This window comes from Anser brachyrhynchus (genome assembly GCF_964034855.1).
Source record: "Anser brachyrhynchus genome assembly, chromosome: 1".
In the NCBI taxonomy this organism is placed as follows: domain Eukaryota; kingdom Metazoa; phylum Chordata; class Aves; order Anseriformes; family Anatidae; genus Anser; species Anser brachyrhynchus.
In genome coordinates, this window is record NC_137694.1 from 147874664 (window position 1) to 147900875 (window position 26212).

Consider the following 26212-nt stretch of genomic DNA (forward strand, 5'->3'; position numbering starts at 1 on the left):
CTGGGCTGAATGTCCCAAAACTCCCCTCCTGCACTGTCACTGCCCCTGTCAGCAGCTCCCTTAAAGTAGGGATCAAAAGTCATTGGTATCCTTTCCCGCTGAGCAAAAACGAAGCACATGAAGTTTTCAGATTTGAGATTTTATGCATTTCTTTCTTTGTATGCCTTTAAAAAAAGACGCGATATGATCTGCCCAGAAGAGAGCAGCATTGACACCCTGTGAAGGACAACCAAGGTATTCTCTTGCCAGACAGGAGACTGGTTCACATTATCAGCCATGATACTGAGATGAAAGATTCTTAATAGGAGCTACCTGAAGTTTAATGGGAGCCTTTTTGTGAAACCAGCATACATCAGAGCGCACCACAAAGCTGTTAGACTTGCATCAAAGCAACAGGAACTGTCTAAAACATTTAAGGCTTGCTGACGGTAAAAATGCACCGTGGCATACACAAAGGCTGTCCTTGATGTGCTGCAGGTGTGCCCGTAATTAATCGGAGACGTAACCTGTTGTTCATGGGGAATTTTTGACGGAACCACTTTAGAAGGAACATGCGCAACACAGCCAGCCCTTTTCAGATGAACTACAACTGAGTGCTGCGGCTTTGGGATTTGGGGGAGGAAGGCGAGGGTCCCTTTTCCCTTCGGTGGGACAGCGTTTCCTCCTTCTAGTCCCAGCTCCTCCAAGCGTTTTCTGAGCAGCTGTGGCCGAGTGTCTGGGCAGAGCAGTCTGCGGAGCACACCCCTGCCCACCCTCAGCCAAGGCAACGCTGGCAGGGTGTCAGCGCGCGGGCTTGGCAGAGGCGCCGGCGGCTCTGCCCTCGCTGCTCTGTAATCGGGTTCCAGCCCTGCCAGTACTCCGGCGTGCTCGTGACGCCGCACAGCCATTTTCAGGGGACCACCCCCCTGCCAGAAAGGTCGCGCTCCTGCTTTTGCCTAGAATTTTCCATCGGATTTCACGAAAAGTATTGCGTTTTGCTGAACAAGGGGGAACTTTTACACGCCTGTGACGGCAGATGACACGAGTACAAGGCTCTGTGTTTTTTTTCCCTGTTGTCGGAGCCCAACTGCATCCACGTTGCTGTGTGGGTGACTGCCTTTGATCCCACACAGAGGAGGTAGCTTTCTTGAGGAGTGTGCTGGGAAGGAACAACTGTTGATCTCCCTCCCGAAATCCCATCTGTTGTCTTCAGCAACTATGACTTGCTGGCTGGACTAGATAATGTTTCTCTGGCAGGAGCTGTAATTTTCCAAGTGCTTGCTTGGTGCAAAGTCAGAACTTGATTAAAAAAGGACAAGCAGGAATATAATTTCCCTCTCTCCCGTCTGTTCTGCAGCGCGGTACGAGTTATGCTGCCAGCAGCCAGACAGTGCAGAGTCTGTGTGAGTTTTGGGGTTTGTTCCATGCCTCAGAAGGCGAGGAGCAGTATGCTAATGTTAGAGGCGGGTTCAGGAAATAGGGAAGCCTTTCTGGGTATTAATATTTGTGGTATTATTACTCCGCACGTCTTCGACGATCTGCCCCCGTAGATCGTTAGTTTGAGGTGGAAACTTAAGTCAGCAGGAGCTAAAGTTAATCGTATTTCAATGTAACAAAGCACTGACTGTACTTCCAATGAGTTATTTGGGGAAATAAAGTTAAATGGAAGGCTGTATCAGAGCCTGAGGAGTTGGGGAAAAAATAGCTCAAACCAACCGAGTGAATTCGAAAACTAACACAACCGCCTCTGAAACATTTCCCTTGCACTGAGATCTTTGACAATTTCTCAAGAAGTCACAGAAATGTGAAATACACCCATCCCAACAGCACCAGATCAACATCTGTTTGTTGCAGTGGGATAAAGTGCACCGAAGACAAGAAGACTGACTTTTAATGAGGTATATCTACTCCAGCACCGAGTCCTGATTAGAAGCACTAATGCCTGCAGACACTTAAGCGCACACACTCCAAAGGAAGGGGGGCGCATGCAGGCACCTTCCCCCACAACCAGCCACCGGGCGCCGCCGGGGGACCCCGAAATGGCGGCTGGCCGCGGCGGACCCTCCGGCCTCCGCAGGACGGGGGCTGCCCAGGCAGCGCCCCGCTCGCCCTCTGGGGGTCTCCACGGAGCCGGGGACCCCCAGCAGCCCCCGTCCTGGCATGGGGGCGGCCGGGGCAGAGCCCGGCCCCCGGCACGGGAGGGAGGCGGGTCCGGGCGGCCGCCCCCGCCCCTCAGCCGGCGGAGCCGGGCCGGGCAGCCGGAGCTCCGAATGGGGCGGCCGAGGCGGAGCTGCTCGGCCTGAGGAGAGCCCGCCGGCGGCTCCCGGCCGGAGGGGGCCGAGCGCGGACGGCCGATGGCCGGGCGAGAGGACGGCCGGGACTGGGCGTACAGGTAGGGCTGGAGGGACCGCGGCCGGTTCGGCTCGGCGGTGGGCGCCGGGGCCGGCTGCCCGCTCCCCCCGGGCTGGCCCGGGCCGGTGAGCCCCCTGCTGCCGGCTCCCTGGGGGGCAGCCCTCGGGAACGCCGCTTTTACAACTTCCCCGCCTGCCCGTGTGCAGTGGCAGTACGGTCACTTTTGGTGGTGTGCTTTGTGTTTTTTTTTCCTTATTTTTTCCTATTTTTTTAAATTTTTGGACCTGGCCACCCCCGGCGGCGGCGCAGGTGTGCGCTGGGCGAGGCGCCGGCACCGTCCTGCGGCCTCTTCCCCTGCCTGCCTCGTAAATAAATCTTCTCTTTCTGCCCCGTGCCTCGCCTCCAGGAAGATCCCCTCAGCCTGAGTTTACCTAAGGCTGTGCCACTGCCTGTCCGGGGGCAAATTCCGCCTCTGAATGAAGGGAAGGCGTGATGCGAGCCTTCCCCGTGGGGCTCTTGCCAACTTCTCTGCCTGTTTGATCCCCGGATCGGCAGCAGGTGTAAAGCGGTCAGGGGAGCTGCCCCAAATCTGGTTTCCAAAAGTGGCTGGGTGCATCGAGACGAAATGGAGTCGGGCTGGCGGTTCTGAAACTCTGTCCCTGGGGGTGTTCAAGGAGAGGTTGGACGTGGTGCTTAGGGACATGGTTTAGTGGGTGACATTGGTGGTAGGGGGATGGCTGGACCAGGTGATCCTGGAGGGCTCTTCCAACCCTAATGGTTCTGTGATTCCACCAGCTCCACGTTGCCCGAGATAACATGACCTACTACTGAAAAACTGGTGAAGATGTTAAGATAAGCATTTCTGATCCTACATATGCAGAAGGTAGCTGGCCACAATGACTTTTTTTTCACAAATTTCCAGCTTCTGACTGTATTTCAGAAACAACCCCTTTAAAAAATAATCTTTGTACCATGGTACTACCTCTTTTTGTTGTCATTTTTCTGTGCAGAACTGTGTGGAAAAGTGAGTTTGGTCCATATTTGAGCTTTTGTGCTATGCTTTTACAATGTCAGTTCTCTCTTTTTAATTGTTTATCAGTGTTATGGAGAAAAATGCACCCTGGACTTCTGTGCAGTGGTAATTTGGGTCAATTTTGCACACACCAGATCCTTTGCTCTAAAAATTCTTTACTTCTAAAACGAGTGAAATCTGTAAAACTGACAATGGTGCGTATTTAAATTCATTTACTTAAGCAGCTTTGATATGCTATGCAGAGTGTAACAGTCTGCGTAAAGTGTTTGTTGGGAGGAGAGAGTTTTGAGCTGCATTTAGAAATAGCATCTGGAAGTTATTTAAAGCATAATTGACTTTTTTTTTTTTCCTCACTTGAAGGTATGTAGAAGCAGTTGTACAAGAATTCTTTTTTTTTGTTTTATAGGGTTGATCCATATGGATTTGAAAGGCCGGATGACTTTGATTACGCATCCTACGAAGCTTTCTTTTCCAGATACCTAGTGGTACTCACTAGAAGAGCGATAAAATGGTCCAAGCTCCTAAAGGGGAAAAACAGTATACAGAAGAGTTTAAAAGGTGAGCTGTATGTTTGCTTACAAGTAAAAGAGCATTATGTTGGAACCGGTATACGTTATGTTCAGTTGGTTTGGGTTTTTGAATGTTGAATACTGTTTTCTCCTTCAAATGAAAAATATTATTATAAACAGTAACAATACGTAAACGAATGCCCTGTTGTTAGGGGGATCATTGATTTGATTTACAGCTTACAAAGGAGTAATCCTTCTTTGGCATACACTATAATATCTTATTACATCTGTAACCCAGAGATTATGGCCACTGGCACTTCCAGATGCTGGTGTACAGCTGTTTGTTACATTGCATTCTGCTCTGTGCTCTCTCTGAAAAGACGTGTGATGATGCAGAAGGCATTGTCTGGAAGCCCCGGGATGGGGACGTTAGGTCTCTACCAGCAGAGTGGTTATTGACTCCTTGGCGGTTTTTAGATCGCTGAAATTTTCTAGTTCATTTTATCCTCCTTTTGTAAAACGATGTTCACCTCGCTGCTAGAAGGGTGTGTATGGAGAGCTAAAACTAAGCGCCTTACAGATTGAACAAAGCAAAAATTAATGCGGGAGCTAACGCAGCATTGGAGAACATGCTGATGGAACAGTTTATGGCCAGTTCAAAAAGGAAACATTACTAGAGATTTTCTTCATCTTACAAGAGAGATGATAGGGAGAAATAAATACATGGAGGGAATCAGAAGGGGACGGGGTGTTGTGAGACTGAAGGTGTCGTCCGTCCCCCCCCCCCCCTTCTTTGGGTTGGTTGTTTTTCCATATAGGCATCAATTTTTTCCCTTTGCTCTCAATTACGTTATTCAGGTTGCTTTCTTTTAGGAAACCTTTTGGAGTTCTCTATGTTAAAGAAAAAGTGAGTAAAACAAACCAGAAGTTAATGCACTGGCTGTAACGTAGCTGAATGTTCAAAGCTCTGCTTCAGGTGCGGACTTTGAGTGCTAATTCTGGCTGTTTTTTTTTCCCCTTGGCATCAGGAATGGAACGATAACAAGCGAGACATTTAAAGTGGAACAGTGTATTTAGTGCAAGGATGTCAGTTTTGAGGCTGAGGAACACCAGAAAATGTAGGTTTGAGCTACAGTTGCTAGATCATATGCTGCTAACTAGAAAGTAACTACTGATACCTTCTTATTGTTCTTTCAAAGATAAAGAAGATTTTTTTAGGGTGTTCATTTTTAATATAGTAGTAATCTCCAGTATTCTGAGTTATTTTGTAGTATTCTAAGGATTCTGAGTTATTTGCAGTATTCTGAGGATTTTGAGTTTCTGCAGAATTTAGTGTTCTAGTTGTGGAAAAAAATAATCTTGGGTTTTAATTCATCTTCTTATTTTCTTAAAATGGGTGAACTGTGACGGGCGAAACCTTTAGTAATTTGTGCAAGCTGCTCACATCTCTCTGCTCTTGTGTAGCCTGTTCCAGCCTCACAGACGCAGAACGTTCCTGTGACAGAGCTGTGTGAATGCCTTTGGTCTTATTTCAGAGGCGAAACTTTGACTAATTCTCTCAGCTTGTCCACTAAGCTTCAGTACCAATAGTGGTGCTGTCCCTCTAGACACATAATGATAACAACCATTTATGTCATGTTTATCTTCCCAAACAGGCTAATGTGTTGTATTTTTAAAAAGCCTGCTGCGGTTTGTGAAAAATGGGATAACGTAGATCCACTGAGTGGATGCAGGCAACAGCTTTGGCTGTAGCAAGCCCTTGCAGGCTGGTGTATCATCTTTGATGCTAATTTTTGCTAAAGGTACTCAAATCTGCATTCTCATGTATCTGTGTAATATATAATGTGTAATTATAAGGAGAGCGACTGGGGTAAGTAGCGTTGAGGAAGTGCAGTCTGAGTGTAAATTTGAAGTTGTTACAATAAGCCGCCCTCACCATCATCAGCTGATACCTCAGCGGAGGAGAGCAGCAGATGAACCTGTACAACTACTGACTGAAATACTTCCCCTCTGATACCAGGATTCAGACTGAAGCCTGTCAGTTCTGTGAAGCACAGAATTAATTACCTAAGCAGTTGCTTCGGTGTGTGCTTTATCCTACAAGATGACCCTGCAGGCCCTTGGGGAGCAGAAGGTCTGCTTTGTGGGGTGCTCGCTGCCTGGTAAGGCACTCCAGCACCTGGCTTCCTTGCTCTGGAGCTCAAACCTCTGGTTCTGATCGACTTTCCCTCGGCTGCAGGTCAACCACAAGCTAGAACTGAGAAATGCTTGATTCGCTGCTTTTTCCCCTAAACCCAACAGGTGTATCTGCAAACCCTTACCCTTTTGAGTTCTGCTGGGGCCTTTTTAAAAGGTGCCCTGCTGTGGCTAGCTGGGGGAGAGGTGCTGTACGTGTGACATCTCTGCGGCTCCACACCCACTTGTCTCCACACGTAGAGGAGCTCAGCGCTCCGGCCCAGCTGGCCAGGAAGAAGTGATGACTTGTGCTGATTTTCCAGTTTGGAAATGTGGCGTGTTCACGTGCTGCTCACGTTAGCCTCATGCCCATGTGCGGTATGGACGTATGTAATTCTGGTCTACTGTAAAGAAAACTAATTAGGCTACATTTTAACAAGGGTAATTAAGCAGTGTATCCTGTTGTTCTGGGTCAGAGCCTTCCGGCAGGGCAGGTCATGGGAGTTTTGGCTGATAGTTCCTTTTGCTCGTTCTCCAGTCTCTTCCTTTGTGCTATTTTGTGGTGTTGTGTTTCCCTTTCTGCCGTTGTTATCAATGCTGTCTCCTCTGCACATGAGAAGTTCCAGTTGGCGTTTGGTCGCTTACCTCCTCTCTTTCACAGGATCTCAGTAACAAAGAAGATAGAATTATTGCTTTCATCCGCTTGGCCGCTGTCTTTATTGGGACAGTAGGCAGGCAGGCAGACAACCACAGGCAGGCAACAAACTGACATAATTACCCAAAGGAGCTTAACTCTGACCAAAAGTGTGCTGTGTAAGAGAATTGGGCTGCAAGTGGATTAGTCAAAATGTCGGGCAGCAGAAGGCGCTTTCTGGTCTTTGAGGCTGGTAAAATCCAGTGAAAGGTGAAAGTGGTTGTCGCAGGAGCACATCCGTTCCTGCCCAGATGTTGGAGGAAGGAAGGAGCATCTTGGAAAGTCAGTTTGTACGTCTGACAGTAACTTGAATGTTTACAGCACAGGTCTGTTTTGTTTCTTCTGTGATGTACGCGTAAAACAAAACCTTCAGTTCTTTGTTGGTATGCTGCTTTCAGCTCTGCCGTAGAGTTTTTTCCAGGGTCCGAGTTACTTTCCTCAGCATTTAATCGTAATTGTTACGTGCAGATGTTTGTCAAAACCACACTCTTCTAATATTTTAGGCAGGATAATTTTTGTTTTTACATGGTGTTTTCCTGCATAACTTGGTCTGTCCATGGTGTAGAGTGAAACAACATTAAGGGGAAGGGGAAAAGGTGAATACAACTTTAACTTGAGGTAAAAACCTCAAGAATTACCATATCCTGTGTTAAACAATTTGCTTAAAAACTGATGTTTCGTGTTTCGTCTATGAACAGAGGCAAAATTTTGATGTAAAGATATTTCTTTATCACACGCTCCAAAACTTAGACTGTTGCATGCTATGGGAGAGCATCTGGGTGCAGGTGCTGAGGGCTCGGTGGTTTTCAGCAGTGCTGCTTCTGAGATCAAGCCGGTGGTTTACAGTCGGGTGCGGACGTGTGATTGAAGACACATGCACAATCCGGCTTCATCTGTGAAAGCTTCTTAAATACGACAGTGACAGGATATTCTGCTGTGTGGGATGTTGTCGTGGGCTTTCTATTTCCTGAAGATAATGTGGAAGCGCTCGGGGCAATAGGAGCCTCTGGCTGTCCATTGTCATGTGAATGATGACACTGAGGAATAATGAGCGTACTGGGCGCTGCAGGGCTGCTTTCCCCTTGTGCCAATGTCAAAGGCCTGTCCCCACTTCTCTGAATTCAATGCGTATTGTTGTTGGATGTGGTTGCTGGCTGTGCTTTCAGAATTGATAGTTTTTCCAGGAAAAAAAAAAATATCATCCCAATTTGTGTGTTAAAATATGATAATTCAGTGATTTTACCCAGTATGTGTGCTTCTAGGAGCATTTGCAGGCTCATCTGAACATGTCTTCGCGCTGGCTGAAATGGGGCTGCTTCCTTAGCTGCATTCCTGTGCTTGCTGTGCCCATCTATAGGATTTATTGAGCATCAGAGTTCAAAATCTTGAAGAAGAAAAAAAAAAAAAAGATGAAGTGAGGATTATCAAACAGAAACGAGTGAATTATTTCCAGTCTGTCTAGAAAAAGGTTGCAGTTAAAGTTACTTTACAGCTGGAACAAGAGAGGCCATTACCCATAGTATAAATCCTCATGGGAACGCTAAATAAGAACTGTACCCTGAAGGCCAGGTGCTTATTGCAAATGTGAAGGGTAGGAACATTTTTTTTTGAGAGAAAGTGCCAGATTTTAGGTGGGTGGAATGCCCATTAGAGATGCACAGATCTCTCCGTTGACATTGGGAAAGCAGTTTTGGCTCCTAAAGGATAGGCAGCTAAAAAGAGGAGGAAACGAGGCATGTAGAAGGTCGCTGGCTGAGTTGCTGTAAACTCGTTTTGCTCTGCTGTTTTTAAGACCTTTAATTCAGACACCATTTATCATGAGTTACAGACCTATGTAACTGGATAAAACCAGGTTAGGTAATGATATTTTGTGCAACTACCAAGAATTCCCCACTCTCATTCAAGTCCCATTGAATTCAGAGAAGAGAAGCTGGTGCTTTAATTAAGTGTCATTCATTCAGTAGTAAATGCCTGATTCCTTTGTCAGTTTCTTCTCTCTGGAAAAAAGCAGAAGTTCGGCTGTCTTTTTGGGGTCAGAAGGGGTAATGCTGATGTAGGATTATGTACCGATGAGCAGCATTGGTTCCCTTATTAACATCTTTCATTCCATTCCCAGGAGGAAGCTGCTTTGGCTGTTATTAGCCTGATGCTTCTTCCTGCAATCTTGCATCCTAGTTATTCACACTGAATCATCTGCTTAAAAAAAAAATAAGACAAGGATGCAGGAGATAACAGCTATTTTAGATCTGAAAAGATTTCCCCAGTTATTCTGGGACAAATCATCTGCTGCTCTCTCACATTTCCATCCCTTCTAAATGAGTTTAGACAGTAGCCACGTATTTCATACTTCTGTGCCTGCTATGGTTTCAGTGGTTAGGTGCTAAGCTGAAATCCCAGTGTTAGGTTAACAGAGCCATTTATGCTAGAGCATAATCAAGCAAACAGTGGTAACGTGTCAGAGGCCGTTAGGGAAAGAAAAAAGTTAGTGCTCGTCTGAACGATAAAGGACAAAGATCAAGGAGAAGCTTTTTGGTGTTCGTATCTCCAGTCAGAAAGTGGGAAGGATTCAAAATCCTAATGAGGCAATAGAGGACTGAGAAAAGCATGGGTGTGGAGATCAGCCTGGGGAGTTTGAGTGGCAAGTATTTAGGCAAGAATCAAAAATAAACTGTGTAGCTGACAAGAAAATGCTTATCCTAAGTGGTGATATAGGGGAGAAAGCCTAATAATCTCTAGTCAAGAGTTGTCCTGTAACTTATCAGTTTTCTGTTGCTCATTCCAAAAGAAAAATGTAGCTGGAGATGTTTTCAAAGCAATCTAACAAACAAAAACTTCTTGTTTTGCAGTGAAGAGATATATCAGGAAAGGCATCCCCAATGAACACCGTGCGTTGATCTGGATGATCGTGAGTGGGGCCCAAACCAACATGGAGCAAAACCCTGGATACTACCACAGGCTGCTCGAAGGAGAGAAGAATGACAAGCTGGTCGAAGCAATCAAAACAGGTTATTGTCCTGATAATTAAAACTGTGTTTATCTACTGTCCTATATCCTTAAATTGTTAGAGGTCAAGTTATGTCATGGAAAACTTGGGTTTCTGTAGTAGTGGTTTAAGCGCTGAATTAGCATGTAAATTAGATTAGCCATAAGCTCTTTAACAGCACAGATCTTTCCAGGTTCTTCGTGTGGTCAAAAACATAAGGAAGATGAGAATTTTTTTGGAAAGGAACAGAGAACAAACTAGAAGGCGTTGTTATGTCATCTCCTAGGTGAATGATGAGTTCTAACTTTGTACTGTGAGACCTGCCTTTGCATCTGTTTCTCCTTATTTCTGTCCCAAAAGGACCTGGAAGAGCAGCAGAGATGGTTGAAGTTGTGGAACAGCGTCTGTGTAAGGCAGATGAATTACGCTTGCATCTCAGCTCGAGGAAAAAGATTGCTAAGGAAAAAGTTGCTGATAGACCTAAATGAATTATAAAGGGTGTAGAGAGGGTGAATGGGGAACAATTGTTAACTGAAGCAATTTGTCTAACAAGAGCTAAGGACGCTGAATGAACTTTGCCATGCTGTGGATTTAGAAGAGCACATCACTGAATTGTGGTGCTTGTTGCTGGAGGGTGCTGCTGAGGTCAAAACCACGAACTGGTTCAAAAAGGAATTTGACAAACTGAGGGGTGGAGAAATCTGCTCAGGACTGTTACAGCAGTATGGATGTACCCCCTGATGCATGAAATCACTAAATGTAAATCCTTGAAAGAAGGGAAGAGTACGATGGTAAATAGCACTCTCCTACTAGTCCAGTTTCTTATACTCTTTGTACATTGACTAGTGGCCAAAAATGGGTGACAAGGTGTTAGACCACCCCGACCTTGCACTGGCCCTCTGGGTGTCTGAAAGAGGCAGGGATGGGAGGGACGGGACAAGTAAGTAAAAGTTCAATGTAACTGATATTCGTCCCCACATTTTTCAACCTGCTGCAGCAGAGTTTTTGCGGAGAAGCTGTTACTGCCTGGATTGCCCGCTTGCTGAGTTGAGAGGTAGGACTGTGCTTTGGACAAGCACGATGCTGAGGCTGTTACGTAAGAATGGCAGGTGTGGTTGCTGTTTTCTTTTTCCATCTTAAAAAAGCCAGGTAGTTAAAGCTGGGATTTTACTGATTTTAGTTGAAGTTGGATAATCATTAGAACTCCTTTTGTTTTATGCCAAGTTCCCCCTCCACAGCAGCACCGTGGGCTTTTGAGACTACACGCCTTAGTAAGGCATTTTGGAACATAATCTCTCATGTTCCTGCAAATGAAGACTAACCACAAATCTCCAGGTTCATATTCCGCCTAGGGATAGACACAGCAGAGCTCTAACTTTATCTATACAGAGGGAACTAAGTTGAGTTTCTGTAGCCATCCTTACTAAGAGCCTGGAGGAGCAAAGTGTATTCAGTGCAAAATTCAGAGCAAAGTGTATAGTTGCTGCAAGTGGGAGATGCAAGCAATTTCTTTTCTGAAACTAGACCATAGCACAAGTGGTCATAGCATGACAGCAGGAGGCTTTTCACACTGGTTACACAATGAATTAAAATATTTCCGCGGGGGAGGAAAAATAATGTCAGAAGCTAAAGATCTACTTTTGAATTACTGAGGAACTAAACTTTTGGAAGAGCGACTGCATGGATAGGTAAACTGCAGAAGAGAAAATCAACAAGGAGCAAGTGAGGGAAAGGGATGCAAGAAAAATGGGTTGGATGGGAAAAAAGTACGAAGAGGACCTCAGACTTTCAGAGTGATAGATTTCCATTCAGAAAGGAAGCAATGATATAAACATATGAGGGTTAGGAGAAAAGTATTTAAGATGAATGGAAATTTTATGTTAATGAACTTAATGCCCCTCTTGACTGTACAAATTTTATCAGGAGCTTCAGCTGAGGACTGTTTTAGTGTAAATTGTTGTCTGAGTTCATTTCTGCTTGTGTTGTTTTCCCATCATAGCAGTTGTTTTTAACAGTAAACTAAATTAGGATGTGGAATCTTGCTGCCATGCACTTCTTGGGTCTGCATTTTCAGACAATTTTGCTGTATTTAATCATATATCCCGGCTGTAGAGTAATAGCCCAACGCAATGCTGCACTTTAAAAACAGGAGAATAGCAACTGTGCTTTTTTTTTTTTCAATGGGAGGGACAGGAGGGCAAGGCCAACTTAAGACTTCAAAATCCCTTGTAAAATATTTAAGAGCCAGTTACCTGTTTCTTTTACATGCCCAGAAGCTCCAAAAAATTTTCGTTTCCATTTAGAACTTATTTTCAATATGGATATCTCTTCAATGGGATGTAACTAAATTAAAAAATGCAGGTGGACTGTACAGAGAAATGGTCTAATTTTAAAGAAAAATCTGATTAGTAATAACAATAAATCTAAACTATCCTTTGAATGATTTCTTCTTCATCTTGTTGTTTCTTAATTGATGGGCTTTATTGCTGATTTTGTTTTATGACGCTTGCTTTTGGAACACTTTTGGGTTTTATTTTTGAAGAGAAACGTGGGAAAGTAGACTTCTTACTTTAAATGTAAAAATAAAAACCTAAGGAATGCAGGTCTCTGAAAGTTGATGGCAATTTTCATAGTTTAGTTTACGTACATATTTAGAAGGGAATATGTTTCTACTGAGCTTTGTTGTTCATGCACTGTTGTAGTAAAGTTCAGTTGGACAAGTGGTGGTGTCCCAGTAGATGTGGCTGTCCTCCTGATGCAAAGCCTACCTGCAGGCTACAAAAAGGCCTGGGCGTTAAGTTAATGTAGCTTCTTTGCAGTAAGTCCCCCTTCAACCAGGCCATTTTCAGGTAAGTATGTAGTGTGTGCAAGTCTTCCCGTGTACACATGCAGCTAATATCCATGTTTTCACTTTTTTATTTTTTTCCCTTTTTTAAATCTGCTCTCACAGAGGCGCAAACAACATCGCTTACTGGCTTGGCTCTGGTCAGCAGCGGGGCCCTTACCTAACATGGGGCAGCTTCTAGATCCTTCTCACAGAAGCCACCCCTATGGCCCCCTGCTACCAAAACCTTGCCACATAAACCCACTACAACATTTCATGAGGGGGAGCTATATTGGTGACAAACTTGGGGTCTGATATCTGAGAGTCCCCACGGCCTCTGCAGCACCTCATGACTGCTGGCCTGAGGGCCTAGCTGTGTGGGCCGGGTAGCGGTTGTGGGATCATTCGTAATAGGTTCAGAACTGTAATTCAGACAATAGCCAACTATAAAATCGACTCTACACTTCAGACAGCGAACATTTTACTCTCAGAGCACGAATAAGTTTCTCTGAAGGGGGGTTGACCTATTCGTGGAGGTTGGGAACGTTCTCATGAGCTTTTCATGGCATTTAGCCATGTGGAAGAGCGGTGTCAGCTCTTTGGGCTCTGTGTTAGAGAAGTTAATCAGGTGGTGCCCAACTGCTACCTCGTCTCCTTGTCTGTCTGCCAAAACAGTTAAAGGAAGAACTGGAGAAGGAAAGTGCATGGTGATACTTCCTCAGAGTATTTTACCTAGTGTCCAGTTATCTGTGGATTGGGGGACTTCCTGAGTCATGTCATGTTTGTAGTTAATAGCACTGGATAGGGGGAAAAAAATCACCAAAAACATGGTGTTGCTCCTTTTTCATCTCCTTCAACTTGCTCGTGATTTTGCAGATCATTGTGCTGCCTCACTCATAAGCATATCCCTCCAGACTAAAGAGCTTTAATCCTTCTTGCCTTTCTGCGTATGGTAGCCATTTCATTCCTGTGATTGTTGTCATTCTCTTCTGTGTTCTCTCCAATTCTGGTATCACCTTTTGGATGTGAAAGGGACTGGGGTTTATGCAATAACCAAGATACAGGATGCTTCTCAATCCCATGCAGTGGTATTATCATCTCCTTTTGTAGAAAATCCTATCCCAGTTTGCTTTCTTGATTGCTGTAGGCTATTGAACTATTACTTGAAGCTGGGTGATTCAGGCTTGATTTCTCTAGTCTTAGTTGATAGCAAACTTAAACATAACTTCTTAAAACAAACCAAAAAAATAAATCTCCAGAACAATTTCTAGTTCTCATTGTTATGAGGTAAAGCTTGAAGATAAGTCCTGAATATCCAATTATAACAAATTTAAAATACCCTTTATGTATTTTATTTTTTCAAATTGTAATTGATGACGTCCAGAATAATGAGATTAGGGTTTCACTGGAGTTTTTGTACTTGGCAAAAAAAATAATAAAATAAAAAAATTACTTGCCTGGAATCTGTTCAGAACAGAAGCAAGTTACAGACTAACAGTAGTGAAGAAGTGTGATCAAAATCACAGAAGTGTAGGGGTTGGAAGGGACCTCAAGAGGTCATCGGGTCCAACCCCCCCACCAAAGCAGGTTCCTTAGAGCAGGCTGCCCAGGTAGGCGTCCAGACGGGCCTTGAATATCTCCAGAGAAGGAGATTCCACAGCCTCCCTGGGCAGCCTGTTCCCGTGCTCCGTCACCCTCACCGTGAAGAAGTTCTTCCGAGTGTTGGTGCGGAACTTCCTGTGCTCCATTTTGTGGCTATTACCCACATGGAGTATAGCATGTTAATAAATAAATAAATAAATGCTTGTGTAATTTATCGGGCATTGTGTCTGGGAGTGGGAGGCCCATCGATATGAAGATAAGTACAGAAAGGGTAGGGTAGCAAGTTGAAGAAGTCTGGCTTGTAGGCATGCCTGGCTTTTGAAGGAACCTAAACGTGAAAAGCACAAGACTGATGCAAAAAACATTAATGGAGTGCACATTTAAATCTCTTTGCTCCAGAAATAGCATCTACATTTCTAATTTAGGGTTTTAAAATAGATTATCTCTTTCCACAACTGAGTCTAATGTGGATTTCTGCCTATGTTTGTGTTGCTGAATGAGAGGTGAAAATGCCGCAGTCCTCTGGAAGGAAAGAAGCAAGCCAACGGTCTTCTCATGCTTGCTGCACAGAGATAAATCAACAGGAGAGGAAAGCTGTTGGTTTTGTGTTTCACAGCAGAATAACACCGCCACCTCCCAGTACTGAAGGATCATCTGAAATAAAAAGCTTTTGGGATTTAATCTGAGTGTACTGCAAAGAAACAGCTAGTCTTTTCTCTGTGGCCTTCCTCCTGGCCCCATGCTCCTGTGCATAGCTTGGATCTAGTCAGCAGGTCTGCACACAAGATTGTCATGGTTTTGGGATTTATTTAGCAGTAAAAAGCACTAACTTTGATTTCGCTGCTCAGTCCATTCTGGTGATCTTTCCCCCAAACTGGAGTAGCTTGAGGTTGTGTTCCTTTGGCCGCTAACATCTGTTCTAACAGAAGGAGGTAGGTGAGTGGAGAGCAGGTCAGCTCTGAAGTGTGGATGGGGAGAAGGAGGTGTTCAGCCATCCCTGTCGTGACAGCTGTAGTAAAGTGGGGTCAGTGCTCAAGTCAGGTACATCTGTCTTCGTCTGCCTCTGCCATTTGCTTTCAGGCATCTCTGGCACAAGTCCGATAAAACAGCAAAACACATTGGCTCGTGCGAGCTTGGCGAGTGGGCTGGCGCTGCTCGGCTTGTGCTTGGAGGAGCCTCAGAGCTGCAGGAGGGGGGAAAACGTGCTGGTGGGAGCAGAAGGGGAGAGTGGAGAGGGGAGGAAGGAGGACTGCCTGCTCTTGCTGCTCTATGCTCACGGTAATGATCTGACAAAAGAGGGCTCGTGGGACTGAAAGGTTTCTACCAACCTTAATGGAAAATCATGCTCTGTAATGAGAAAGCAAGTAGGAGCTGATGCTCTAAGCCTTAGGCCTTCCCCAGTTTGTGAAATTAAAGGTCAGTTCTGCTTCTGCTCCGTGTGTAGGGGACTTCTCCTCTTCCCCTCTTGCCCTTATTCTGCGCAGCTTGGGGGGAAGAGCCACTGCTGAAATGTCAGCATTCCTCTTTTTTTTTTTTTTTTTTTGTGAAGCCCAGCCTATACTTCAATAAACAAGAAATTATTCCGATTATGCAAATACAATGCTGCTCTTCCTACCAAGAGGAAAGACAGCACTTAGTTATCCCATTGTTCCTGCAACTGTATCCTTAGTTAGCCTGGCTGTTACTCAAGTCCTTTTAAAAATTATCTTTTTCCTTGAGCTTTTCTTTCAAGTCACATGAGCGGTGAGGTGAAATATTTTCCAACCCTCCTGTTTCTGTAAATGATTTATTGACTTTAAAAGGAAGAAATAGTGATTAACGTAAAATTTTTTTAATGCTTGTGATTTCCATGAAACTAATCATAATTTTGGGCGACTTTCTTCCTTTGGTTGCTTACAACTCAAGTTTGTGTCAAAGCCGTAGTAGACTTCTTGCAGTATTCAGGAAAAGCTGATAGGATCTGATAACTCTAGGACATAAATATCTGTACAGTAATACTGTTACGGATTTTGTTGTTGTTTTGTTTACTGTAATTCACTTTTTCTTTGTTTTTGTTAAAGCTAACTAAAATAACTTGTTTTATTAATGTCTCAAGGTTTGAAAATCTTCGAAGTAATGTTACTTTTAAAACAATTTTTTTTTCCCCTGACTTGGACTTCTAAAAGTCAGACGTGCAAGTGGACTAGTAACCTTGGCTTCCTTCTTTACAGAGTGAAGCAAGCTAAAAATTAACTCTGCCTTTTTCTTTCCAACAACCAAAGGGAGTTTTGGGTGACTAGCTCAAACCTGCATGCCTAGTTTTTAGGCCTTTGTAAAGAGAGATGAGTCCTGTTATTCGCATTTGGTCCAGAAGAAATGAAAGTTTTGAAGTGTCAGTAATTGCACAGTCCTTCCTTGGTTTAGCATTGAGCTGAGCCTGTGCCATGTGCACTGTTGACAAATCAATCTCCTTCTTGGTGATCTTGCGCAAAGGAAGGAGCAGGTTGTCCAATGGTCCCATCACAGGGAGAAAAAAATACAGTGATTTCAGGTAGACGTGCTCAGTTGGAGGACCAAGATTATTTTTTTTAGTTGTTTGGGACTGTTTGGTTGAAGCTTCCTGAATGATAAGTCAACCGAAAGATCATTGGATTTGTTATGAGAATGTTTTCCTAGAGGTGCAGCTCATTTCAGGCCGCTCTGCTAGATAAATTTGGTATGAGTTCTCTTTGTTGGTCTAAATGAGTGGTTTGCTTTCATTTAAGCTTTTGCAGCCAGACCTTGAGTCCATTCTGCACGAGAATTTCTTTAGTCCTGCTTTAAATTGTTTTCTGTACCCTAATAGGATTAGTCTTTCTAGGAATGGATTATCCTCAAGTGTAGATGCTCTTTTAGCCAAAACAGAGGTAAAGCTGGTTCTTGTTAAAATTCATCCACCAAAACTACAGTTTAATGAGGTTTCAGTTGTGCTTCAGGAAGGCTGTAAAAGTCTGCTTTGAAAGCCAAGGAGGGAACAGCTCCTAATTTTGATCGTTTTTCTCCCTTTTGTCTAGACATGAATAGAACATTTCCAGATAACATAAAATTCCGCAGAACGGCTGATCCCTGCCTGCAGCACACGCTCTACAATGTATTGGTAGCATACGGGCACCACAATAAAGCAGTAGGATATTGTCAGGTATGTAGTCATTGTTTTGTGTTTTTTTCCCCCATTTGTTTGTTTCTAAACAATGCTGCATTTCACCAATGGTAATTGGTTTTGTCCGTTTGAACGTGCGCTTTCAGAAGCAGGTCCACAAGCAATTTCTGTTTTTAAAATGGCCCTGGGAGAGAAAAAAATTAATCACTTCAAGCAAGTTCAGGTATCCTTGTGAGTTTCCCCAGGGTCTTTTTGTAGCTACTTAGGCTGTATTTGGTTTGATTCATTAAGTGCAGAACAAGTGTTTCATTACACGTAGTTGCATCAAGATTAGCTGCTTTGGACAGGAGGAAAAAGAGAGCTTGTCTTTCCCTCTTCCTCCCTCCTGCCGTCTTTCCTGGAACAGTCCTTGGTGTGTAGGAGTCGTCATGAGATCTCAGTTGTCTTTGTTTTCACTGGAACGTTTTTCAAAATACAGGAAAACCAGTGCTCATGTGATCTATCATCTAGGATTTTGGATAATTGGGTAGAGGGAAATGGTAGCATTTATTTGGTGCTGTCTCCAAGTATAGACAGGCAAGTAGGAAGAAAATTTGTTTGAATTCCACTTATAAAGTCTTCCCTTTCTTCACTAAAGATGCAAGTGCTAAGCTATGTCTCATGCTAGTTGAGGAAGTTGGTACAGTACATAACAATTGTTCCAAAGTTTAGATGATTATGAATTATATTTACTGAAGTCTGGAAAGTAGGAGACTTAGAGAGGCTTAAAGCTAGACCAAAGTCACTAAAACATTATTTTTGTGTATACTAACCAGTTGTAGTGCAGAGATTTGAAACAGGAGTAAAAGATGCCTGATTTTTCCATTTTGTTGTTCTCAGTATTAAAAATTTATTAAGATACGATGTTTAAAGTTTTAAGAATAATAGAAGGAATAGAACTGTGAATAGTCTGTTTTGCAAGGGTCAGGCCCCTATATCAAGGTAGTTATACCCACAGAAATGTACCCCTTCTAAACCATGCTGGCTTCTAAACAAAATAGATGTCCAATTGTTATTGGAAAGTTTTGGTATATTGTTGAATCAGTGTGCTAATCTTTGCACTTGGCATTATGAACATTAGAGATGAAAGGTGACTTTAAAAAAAATGATTTAGTTATTCTCCTTTCTCCTCACCTCTGGTGTCCTCACAGGATGAATGTTACTTTTTCTGGCTAAATAATTAGAACATAAACCAAAGGCCAGCAGCATCTGCTTTCCAAGGCACGTTGTAAATCAGGGAATGTTTCAGGAATGGATGTTTTCTACTAGTGAAGCAGCAGACTTCATCCAGATTGATATTGTGATGCCTGCTGCTCAATAGGAAAGACGCTGTAAACAGTAGAAAAATCGAAGTAAAAAAAAAAAAAAGAGAGAACTTTAGTATTTTGCAAAGTTCTTTTTGCCATCTGAAGACTCTTCAGCAGGCATTTTCATAATCCTACTGGATTTGTAGTATTTGCTGATGTTTAGCCCTCTATTTGGGAGCGTATTGGGCTTTGCGTGGTCATGCTGTGACAAGGCCATGGCATTGCCTAAAATCAAGAGTCCTGTGAATTTATGCTTAAGAGTATTTTCCTGTGTATGCCATGTTAAATGCCAAGCAGTCTCTGCATCTATCTATGGCGACAAGTTACTGAGCTGTCAGCCTCGAAACAAATCGTTGCCTCCCTGGCTAGAAGGGCGAGCACCGTGTAAGGCCACGCAAGGTCTGTCCAAGCTGTCTGAGTAACAAGTGCTGAGTGACTCAAAGCTTGAAAATGAAGCCCTGGGGAAGATGCCATGTCCTAATATTTCCGTGTTGTGGGAGCGTTGCAAGGCCTTGTGTGGTGGGGCAGGCGAGTCAAAGCTGCTGAATGCGAGAAATGAGATTTCAGCTGAGATAGGAACTTCTGGCTTCCAGAGGCTGTGAAGGGCCTTCTTGGTGGCCGTCATCTTTTCAGAGCTGTGACTGGCAGCACTCAGGAGACCGAGAGACAGCGCTGCTGCCTGTGCCCATAGCCAGTGCTGGAGAAGTCAAGCGTGGAAGGGGAGAGAACAGGGAGAAGGCCAAATAAAGGGATGAAACTGAAGGCGGCAATGTAACCAACACCAGCTTTCATAGCCTGTAAATATTTAAAGATAATTTCCTGTTAGCTTAGGAACGTTTTCAGAGACACCTTTTGTAAATTGTCATGCTGGTGTGCTTGCTGTGATATTGCAGTTGTCGTCTGGTTTACAATAGAAAAGATACACTTAAATGGTTTTTTTTGTTTGTTTTCAAGATGAGGAATCCAAGAAAGTGAACTACCATGCATGTAACTTAGTAATACTGCCATAACTTAGTGATATTATGGTGGATACAAAAAAAAGTGCCTGAGGCTGAGGCAGTATGTTTATGGGGAATACCAGTTCACAACCTGTGTGTTCTCTATGCAGTCAGAATAGGCCAGATATGGGCTGACTAGTTTTCATAATTTTTTGGTAGCTCCCCCTCGCTCCTTCCTGCTGTTCCCCTTCCTTTTTACATTGAAAGGCAGGAGCTGCAGTGGCCAGAGCCATTGCCTACCATTGGCAGTACTGGAGGTACTGATGGAAACAAATGATTTGTATACAGTCGTTTGATGAGCTAAGCAGCAACAGCTCATAAAAGCTGCAACTTTTTACAAAGGAGCGTTTGGATCAGGCTTTCTCCTTCTGCAGCTGCGTGGCCCACCTGCAGGTGTGTTATGTTTGCATTGCACATCCAAATCGGCTATGCTTTGGTTCTGGTCAGAACAGTCAATAGTTACACTAGGACGTTGCTTTGTGATTTTTTAAAAAGGGAAAATTTAAAGTAAATTATAGACTACTAAGCTTTTTCTTTTAATTTTCTCTCCTTGAGCTTTGTTAATAATTCTCACTAGCTGTCATCTTGCAGGTTTAACAGCTTACTCAAACAGTGGCCTTTATTACTGGACTTTACTTGATACGTCCCCTTTGTAAACTGCGGTAACTTAGCCTTTAGTCAAAACAAATGAACTAGAAACTCTTAAGGTAAGTGTACGCATCTTAAAATTCTTCTTTCTTTTTCAGGGCATGAATTTCATAGCTGGATACCTGATTCTTATTACAAAGAATGAAGAGGAGTCCTTTTGGTTGCTAGATGCTCTTATTGGAAGAATATTGCCTGGTATGGTAAAAACTTGAACAGTTTGTTCTGTATGCTGGAGCTGGGCTTTTACTTTATCTTTGCGTTTTTGTCCATTTTTAGACTGTTCAGGTGTTAAAATGGGTTTGCATGGACTGAAGACTTTTTAGGGTCGTGGCAGCACAGGACAAAGACACTACACACAGGCAAAACTTGTCTTTTCTGCAGTTGCAATTTAGTCTTGATGGAGTGGTTTACTTGTATGGTAATTTGCAGTCTTATTTCTCACTCCCTACTTGTACCTGTTAGGTAGGTGTCTTCCTACGCCAGTGTGAAGCTGGGGAACAGAACTCAAGGTGTCTGGGATTTGGCCTTTCTGTTTGCAGGAATGTGATATGAGGCACAGATGAAGCAGTGATCACAGAGCAAAGGTGGGAGATGCACACAGACTGAGCACTGAGCCTGCAGCAACACTTCCTGGTGGCTTGGCAGGAGGCAGCATGAGCTTTCTTCAGAGACAGCTGGCAAGGTGGAGTGGGCTTCTGCTAGGCATGGGGACCCTCTGAGCGGGTGTGCCTTGGGCATTTCCACACACTGATACTGCAGCAGAGCAGGCAAACGTCAAAGTTCCTGCCTGTGGCTGTATGCGAAGTTCCCTTCACAGCTCTTATAATCGATTGTGATCTAGGCAGGTTGGTCAGTAGTCTTTAGGGAAATTCAGTGCACCCTACAGTGCAGATAGCGTTTACATCTGGTCGGCTCAGTACCTCCCTAAACTTTCCTTGCCTGGGCTTGCAGCAGGAGCTTTCACACAGAATTTTGCCTCATGTTAAACTGAATCTCACCACATGTGGAGTAGTTCAGAAGCAAACATCAGGCACAGCTATGATTTATAATCCTGTGAAATATATTTGGGAATGTTCTTCCTTGGGATTTAATTCTAGAGGAAGAATGGCTTCATCGTGAATTCCCATGAGCATTGTGCATGGGACTGACTTACAGCTACACGCTCCATGTGTGTCATATTCAGAACAGAAGAGACTCATTTTTCTGTAAGGAGGCTGTGAAATTTGCTGTTGGCCGAGTTTTGGTTTTGAACAGATGTTTATCCCAAATGGCTGGAGGCTGACTACAATATTACAGCGTCAGCTAAGTGCTGGTCAAAGGCATCAAGGTTGATACTTGTATTTCTGCTTCTTTCTGGTCTGGTTTAAGATTTTAAAAAAACATTTTTCTTCCCTTTTGAAGAGAAGGGAAAGACTCTAAGAAAGATGAAGAGCTGAGGGAGTTTTTTAGTGCTTTTGACCAACTGCAAGAATTACCTTTTACACTGAATACATCATGTAGGAGCTGAGTTTTTCCCTTGCACGTTAAGCAGAATGGTTGAACAGAGTTTGCACATTGCAGGAGTAGGAACTGGCAGGGAGCACTGTGATGTGTTGAGTCAATCTGCAAATATTTGAGATTTTGCAGCCTTGAAGCTTACTTTCAAGCTATGACAATAGCCTGGAGAAACCAACTGTCTGTTGGTTTGTTCAGCCTTGAGAACTATAAGCTGTGCAAACAGGTAGGAGACAGGAGGCTCCTGTCTGCCATGTGGCCTGTCACTGGCTGAAATCGGAGGATGTCTTTCCGTTGGCATCGCTTTTGGGGGCATAGCTCCCTCAGTAAAAGGCACATTTGATTGCAAACTGATGTGTGGCAACTTCTGCTGATAATCTTTTTGATAGTCCTACATATTTTTATTTGGGACAAAGGAGTAGATTCAGATTTTTTTTTATTCATCTTGTGGGTCCCTTCCAGCTCAGGATATATTCATAAATTTATCATTGCTTTTGGCAAGGAATTTACTTCAATTAGTTTGTCGTGAAGCCCTTAATATCCTTCTACACATTGCTGATATCTAAATGACAAAAGTTGCTCCTATTTTGCCCTCTTAGTTGTTGCATTTATGTTATGCTGGTAGCATTGGTGTTGAGAAGAAACTGATAATGTGAAAGGCAATTACTGTGCATAAGGGAGATACGCATTTACTTATATCCATAGGTATATTTTTTACTACCCTGTTTATAGATACATATTTACTACCCTGTAATGAGAGTCTTACTACAGACTTTGGCCCGGGTTCAGCACGTCCAGTCCAGAGGCATCCAGCTGAGGTACTGACATTAGAAACGTGCATGCTGGCAGTTCTGCTTCTGTCAGTGGTGAAAGGGCTATCTGATCAGAATCGCTAACCTGCCTGTGCCCCTTTCTCCTCCACAGGCAGCTTTAAGAGAGTTTGAGGTACCTCTTCCAGCTCGGGTGCCTCAACAAGAGCCCGAGTTAGTAGGGTGAATCTTCTATCTAGTGCAAATATTTGCATTGAAGGAATGCAAGGCTTCATTGTCAGAAAACTTGATGCTGCTTTTCTTCTGCCAAAAAATTTGCATGACAGTTCTTTGTCATAATGGTGGTGATTTCTATACATACATATATATATATATTTATTTATTTTTTCCTTTTATCCCCACTACCTGCTCAGGTCATGCTTGAATTGTACCTTTATGAAATTCAAAGCATGATGGATAATCATCATAATTTCAGAAACATTATGTATGTGTGAGAGAGAGGCAGGCAGGCTGTATCCATAAAGAAACTGTCTCAGATAAGTACTACCCTTGTGTTAATAGTGCAGGGTACAGCACATTTCAGTTTAAAGCCCTTCAGTTACTCCTTGGGAAAGCAGAGAAGTATTGTGTACTCTCCAGGTCTTCACAGTGAAAAGTAGCAGTCAGTTTCGCTGGGTGCTGACAGTTTGTTAAGCCAATCTTTTTCCTTCAGTTTTACTACCGTGGCTCTTTTCTTGATCTGTTTGCATTATGATCTACACGTTTTCCCCTTTCACTGCGACAGATATGCCTCCAGGTCATGTCCTCGTTTTCCAAGCATCCCCGTGTCACTGCAGTTAAATCGGGGGCGATTCAGGACAGTTTGGAAATCCCCCCTCTGCCCTCTGAGGTGCTGCTGTGAAAGCTTCCTTGCCCCTGCCCGCAAGCATATAATTACACTCAATACCTGGGTACTGGCAGGGTTTTTTGGTCAGCAGGTGAACCAAACCAGCCACAGATTGTGTCATCTATTGAAAAATGTAGCGTGTGACAGATAAAGGATTAGAGGCAGCTTCTGGGGGAAGTGACAGAGGAAGACTTCCCCAGTCCACAGCTCTCCTCCCCAGTCTTAGTGGTCTTTATACCAGGGAGAGAGATGTGCCATAGAGTACGACGGAGGTGCGACTCCTCCACCCGCTGGCAGAAGGGGACAGCTGGCGATGGGACCTCGTAGGTAGAAGTTTTTCTGTCTGAATCATCCCACTACACCCAGATGGAGTTGGCGCAGCTGTAAGAGGGAGCCAGCAGAAGTTAAACTGGTTTGCCGGTGTGTAGGGCTGTGTGTACGCCGCGCATCTGGCTGCGCTCAGCGCTGGTCAGTGCAGCTGAGCGGAGCCAGAAGGATTTGTGTTTCTGCTGAAGGCCAGCCCCATGCCTGTTGTGGCTGTCAGCTGCTCAGCTGGGGGTTTGGAGGGGTTAGGGGCATATCTCATTTAAACACGCCATGGGAGAATGCAGCTGTTTGTTTAACTGAAGTTTTGGGTGCTACCAAGATCCTTTTATTCCCGGGTTCAGTCAAAATAGACTGAGCTGGAGCAGACAGCCTTGCCCAGAAGAACCAGTATGGATTCAGTTCAAACTCAGAGAAAATGTGGCTTTGCAATTTCTGTGCAGTATAGCTCTACTGTTTTTGTTCTGCTCATAGCTTTACTTCGTGCTGAGAAAATTTTTTCTTCTGTTGAGGAAATTCTGGGGGGGTTGCTTTAGAAAGTAGCAGGTAGGAGGTAACGTATGACTGTGGTACTTTGGTATGTAATTTAAGGAGCATATTTGCCTTTTTTTTTTTTACATTTATGATTAAATGGTGAGTTTAAGAGAGGAAAAACTTGACAGTTTGAACTCACTTTAGCATGGCAGGCATTATATATATCAGTATATATATATCTCAGAACATGTTTTTTTTTTTTTTCACTTGGTTTGTATTACTAAGCTGCTTCAGTCAAACTCTTCTCTTGTATTTTGGTCTCTGTTCCCTTCTTAGCCTAAAAATGTTATGTGCTTGTTCCAGTTAGATCTTTTTTTTTTTTTTGACATGCTCACAATGACACTTTTTCCCCCTCCCTAGTGGGTATATTGCTAGTGCCTTGTGCAGTGGCATTATCTATCTCTCTTTGCAGCTGAAAGTGTTTTATTTGAGAGAGGAAAACTGTAGGACCTCCTTTGCCTTTTTTTCTGGGTCATTTTGATCTGTGATCTTGGTAATGATGTACGTACTACTGTCCTCTTTCGTTGCTGATAGGTGTTCCCGCAGCTTATAGGAATTTGTAGCACCTTTTGGTGAACTGTTTGCACACTCTTGTCTCTGTATTTTGTTAAATATCATCATGTCTCCCTGACTCCATCCTCACGTAATCCAGTTCTTTCACTACATTACTCCATTGTGCCGTGTGTGTTGACATGGGACAACACCTTCCAGGTTAGTATTGTTAACAAATACCAGCTTGCTCTTCTTCTCCAGTGTTGTTAATGGAAATCTTAAATTAGCCTACAAGTCTTCCTCAAGGAAGTCTAGCAATGTGCTTTCAGCCTGCTATTTTTTTTAGGTGACTTTTTGGGGATTTTTTTTTTCTTTTCTTTAAACTTGCGTACTGCATGGTTGTTTATCAGTTACTAAAAATAAAGATTTTTGAATAATGAAATAGTCACAAAACTGGTAGACTGCAGTGAACTAGCGGGCATTATCTGGAAGAACAAAAGGTGCAGTGCAAGATACTAACTCGGTGTGTAGCTTAGCAACTGCTGGTTAAGGCAAACGTCTGCGTGTTCAGATAAGTAAGGTCTAACACATTTCTGTTTTGAGCTGGCTGTGGTTCTCAGTTGTATCAGCCATAGACTTGCAGGTATTTTTGCAGAAGAGACTAGGCACAGTAAGAGGCATGAATATTTGAACTGAATAATAACATAATTGCTCATCCAACTCTTGTGCATCCTTGTCTTTCCCTTGCTCAATGTTATCAATGTTATGACATTCTTTCAAGTCCCATCATACAGGCTTCAGGTTTCGAGGGAAGAGTCACTTGAGAAATACAGAGTGCTGTACTACCTATGAAGTATGTCTATTCAGACTGCTTGCTTTTGATTGCAAGTAAGCACGTATTTGTTTCTGTCCTCTGGCTGAAGGAACTGAGTGGCTGAGGGCACTGGGGTTGTTCAGTTTGGAGAAGAGGAGGCTCAGGGGAGACCTTATTGCTCTCTACAGGTACCTGAAAGGAAGGTGTGGGGAGCTGGGGGTCGGCCTCTTCTTATAGGTAACTATTGGTAGGATGAGAGGGAATGGCCTCAAGTTGCACTGGGGAGGTTCAGGTAGGAAATGAGGAGACATTTCTTCCCAGAAAGAGCAGTCAGGCACTGGGACGGGTTGCCCAGGGAGGTGGTGGAGTCACCGTCCCTGGGGGTGTTCAAGGAGAGGTTGGGCCTGGTGCTCAGGGACATGGTTTAGTGGGTGACATTGGTGGTAGGGGGATGGTTGGACCAGGTGATCTTGGAGGGCTCTTCCAACCCTAATGGTTCTGTGATCAAATCCACCACGAGGAGAGAGGAACGCTCGGCTGATGGGCTGGATAAATAGGAGCTCTAAAGTACAAGACTCTGACACGTTCTACTGTTAGTCAGCAGCCACGATGAAAGGATTCATCTTTGAACATTAGA

The 26212-nt window shown here is 43.8% G+C and overlaps 1 protein-coding gene across 1 annotated transcript in view; it reads left to right on the forward strand.

Moving 5' to 3' along the window:
* Positions 1 to 2189: 2189 nt before the first annotated feature.
* GRTP1 (growth hormone regulated TBC protein 1) overlaps positions 2190 to 26212 on the forward strand; it is a 36858-nt gene continuing 12835 nt past the window's right edge. The window contains exons 1-5 of the mRNA XM_080577084.1: positions 2190 to 2371; positions 3771 to 3922; positions 9589 to 9747; positions 17184 to 17308; positions 20360 to 20456. Coding sequence (XP_080433210.1) covers positions 2334 to 2371; positions 3771 to 3922; positions 9589 to 9747; positions 17184 to 17308; positions 20360 to 20456 — 571 coding nt within the window. The 5' untranslated portion in view covers positions 2190 to 2333. The remainder of the gene's footprint in view (positions 2372 to 3770; positions 3923 to 9588; positions 9748 to 17183; positions 17309 to 20359; positions 20457 to 26212) is intronic.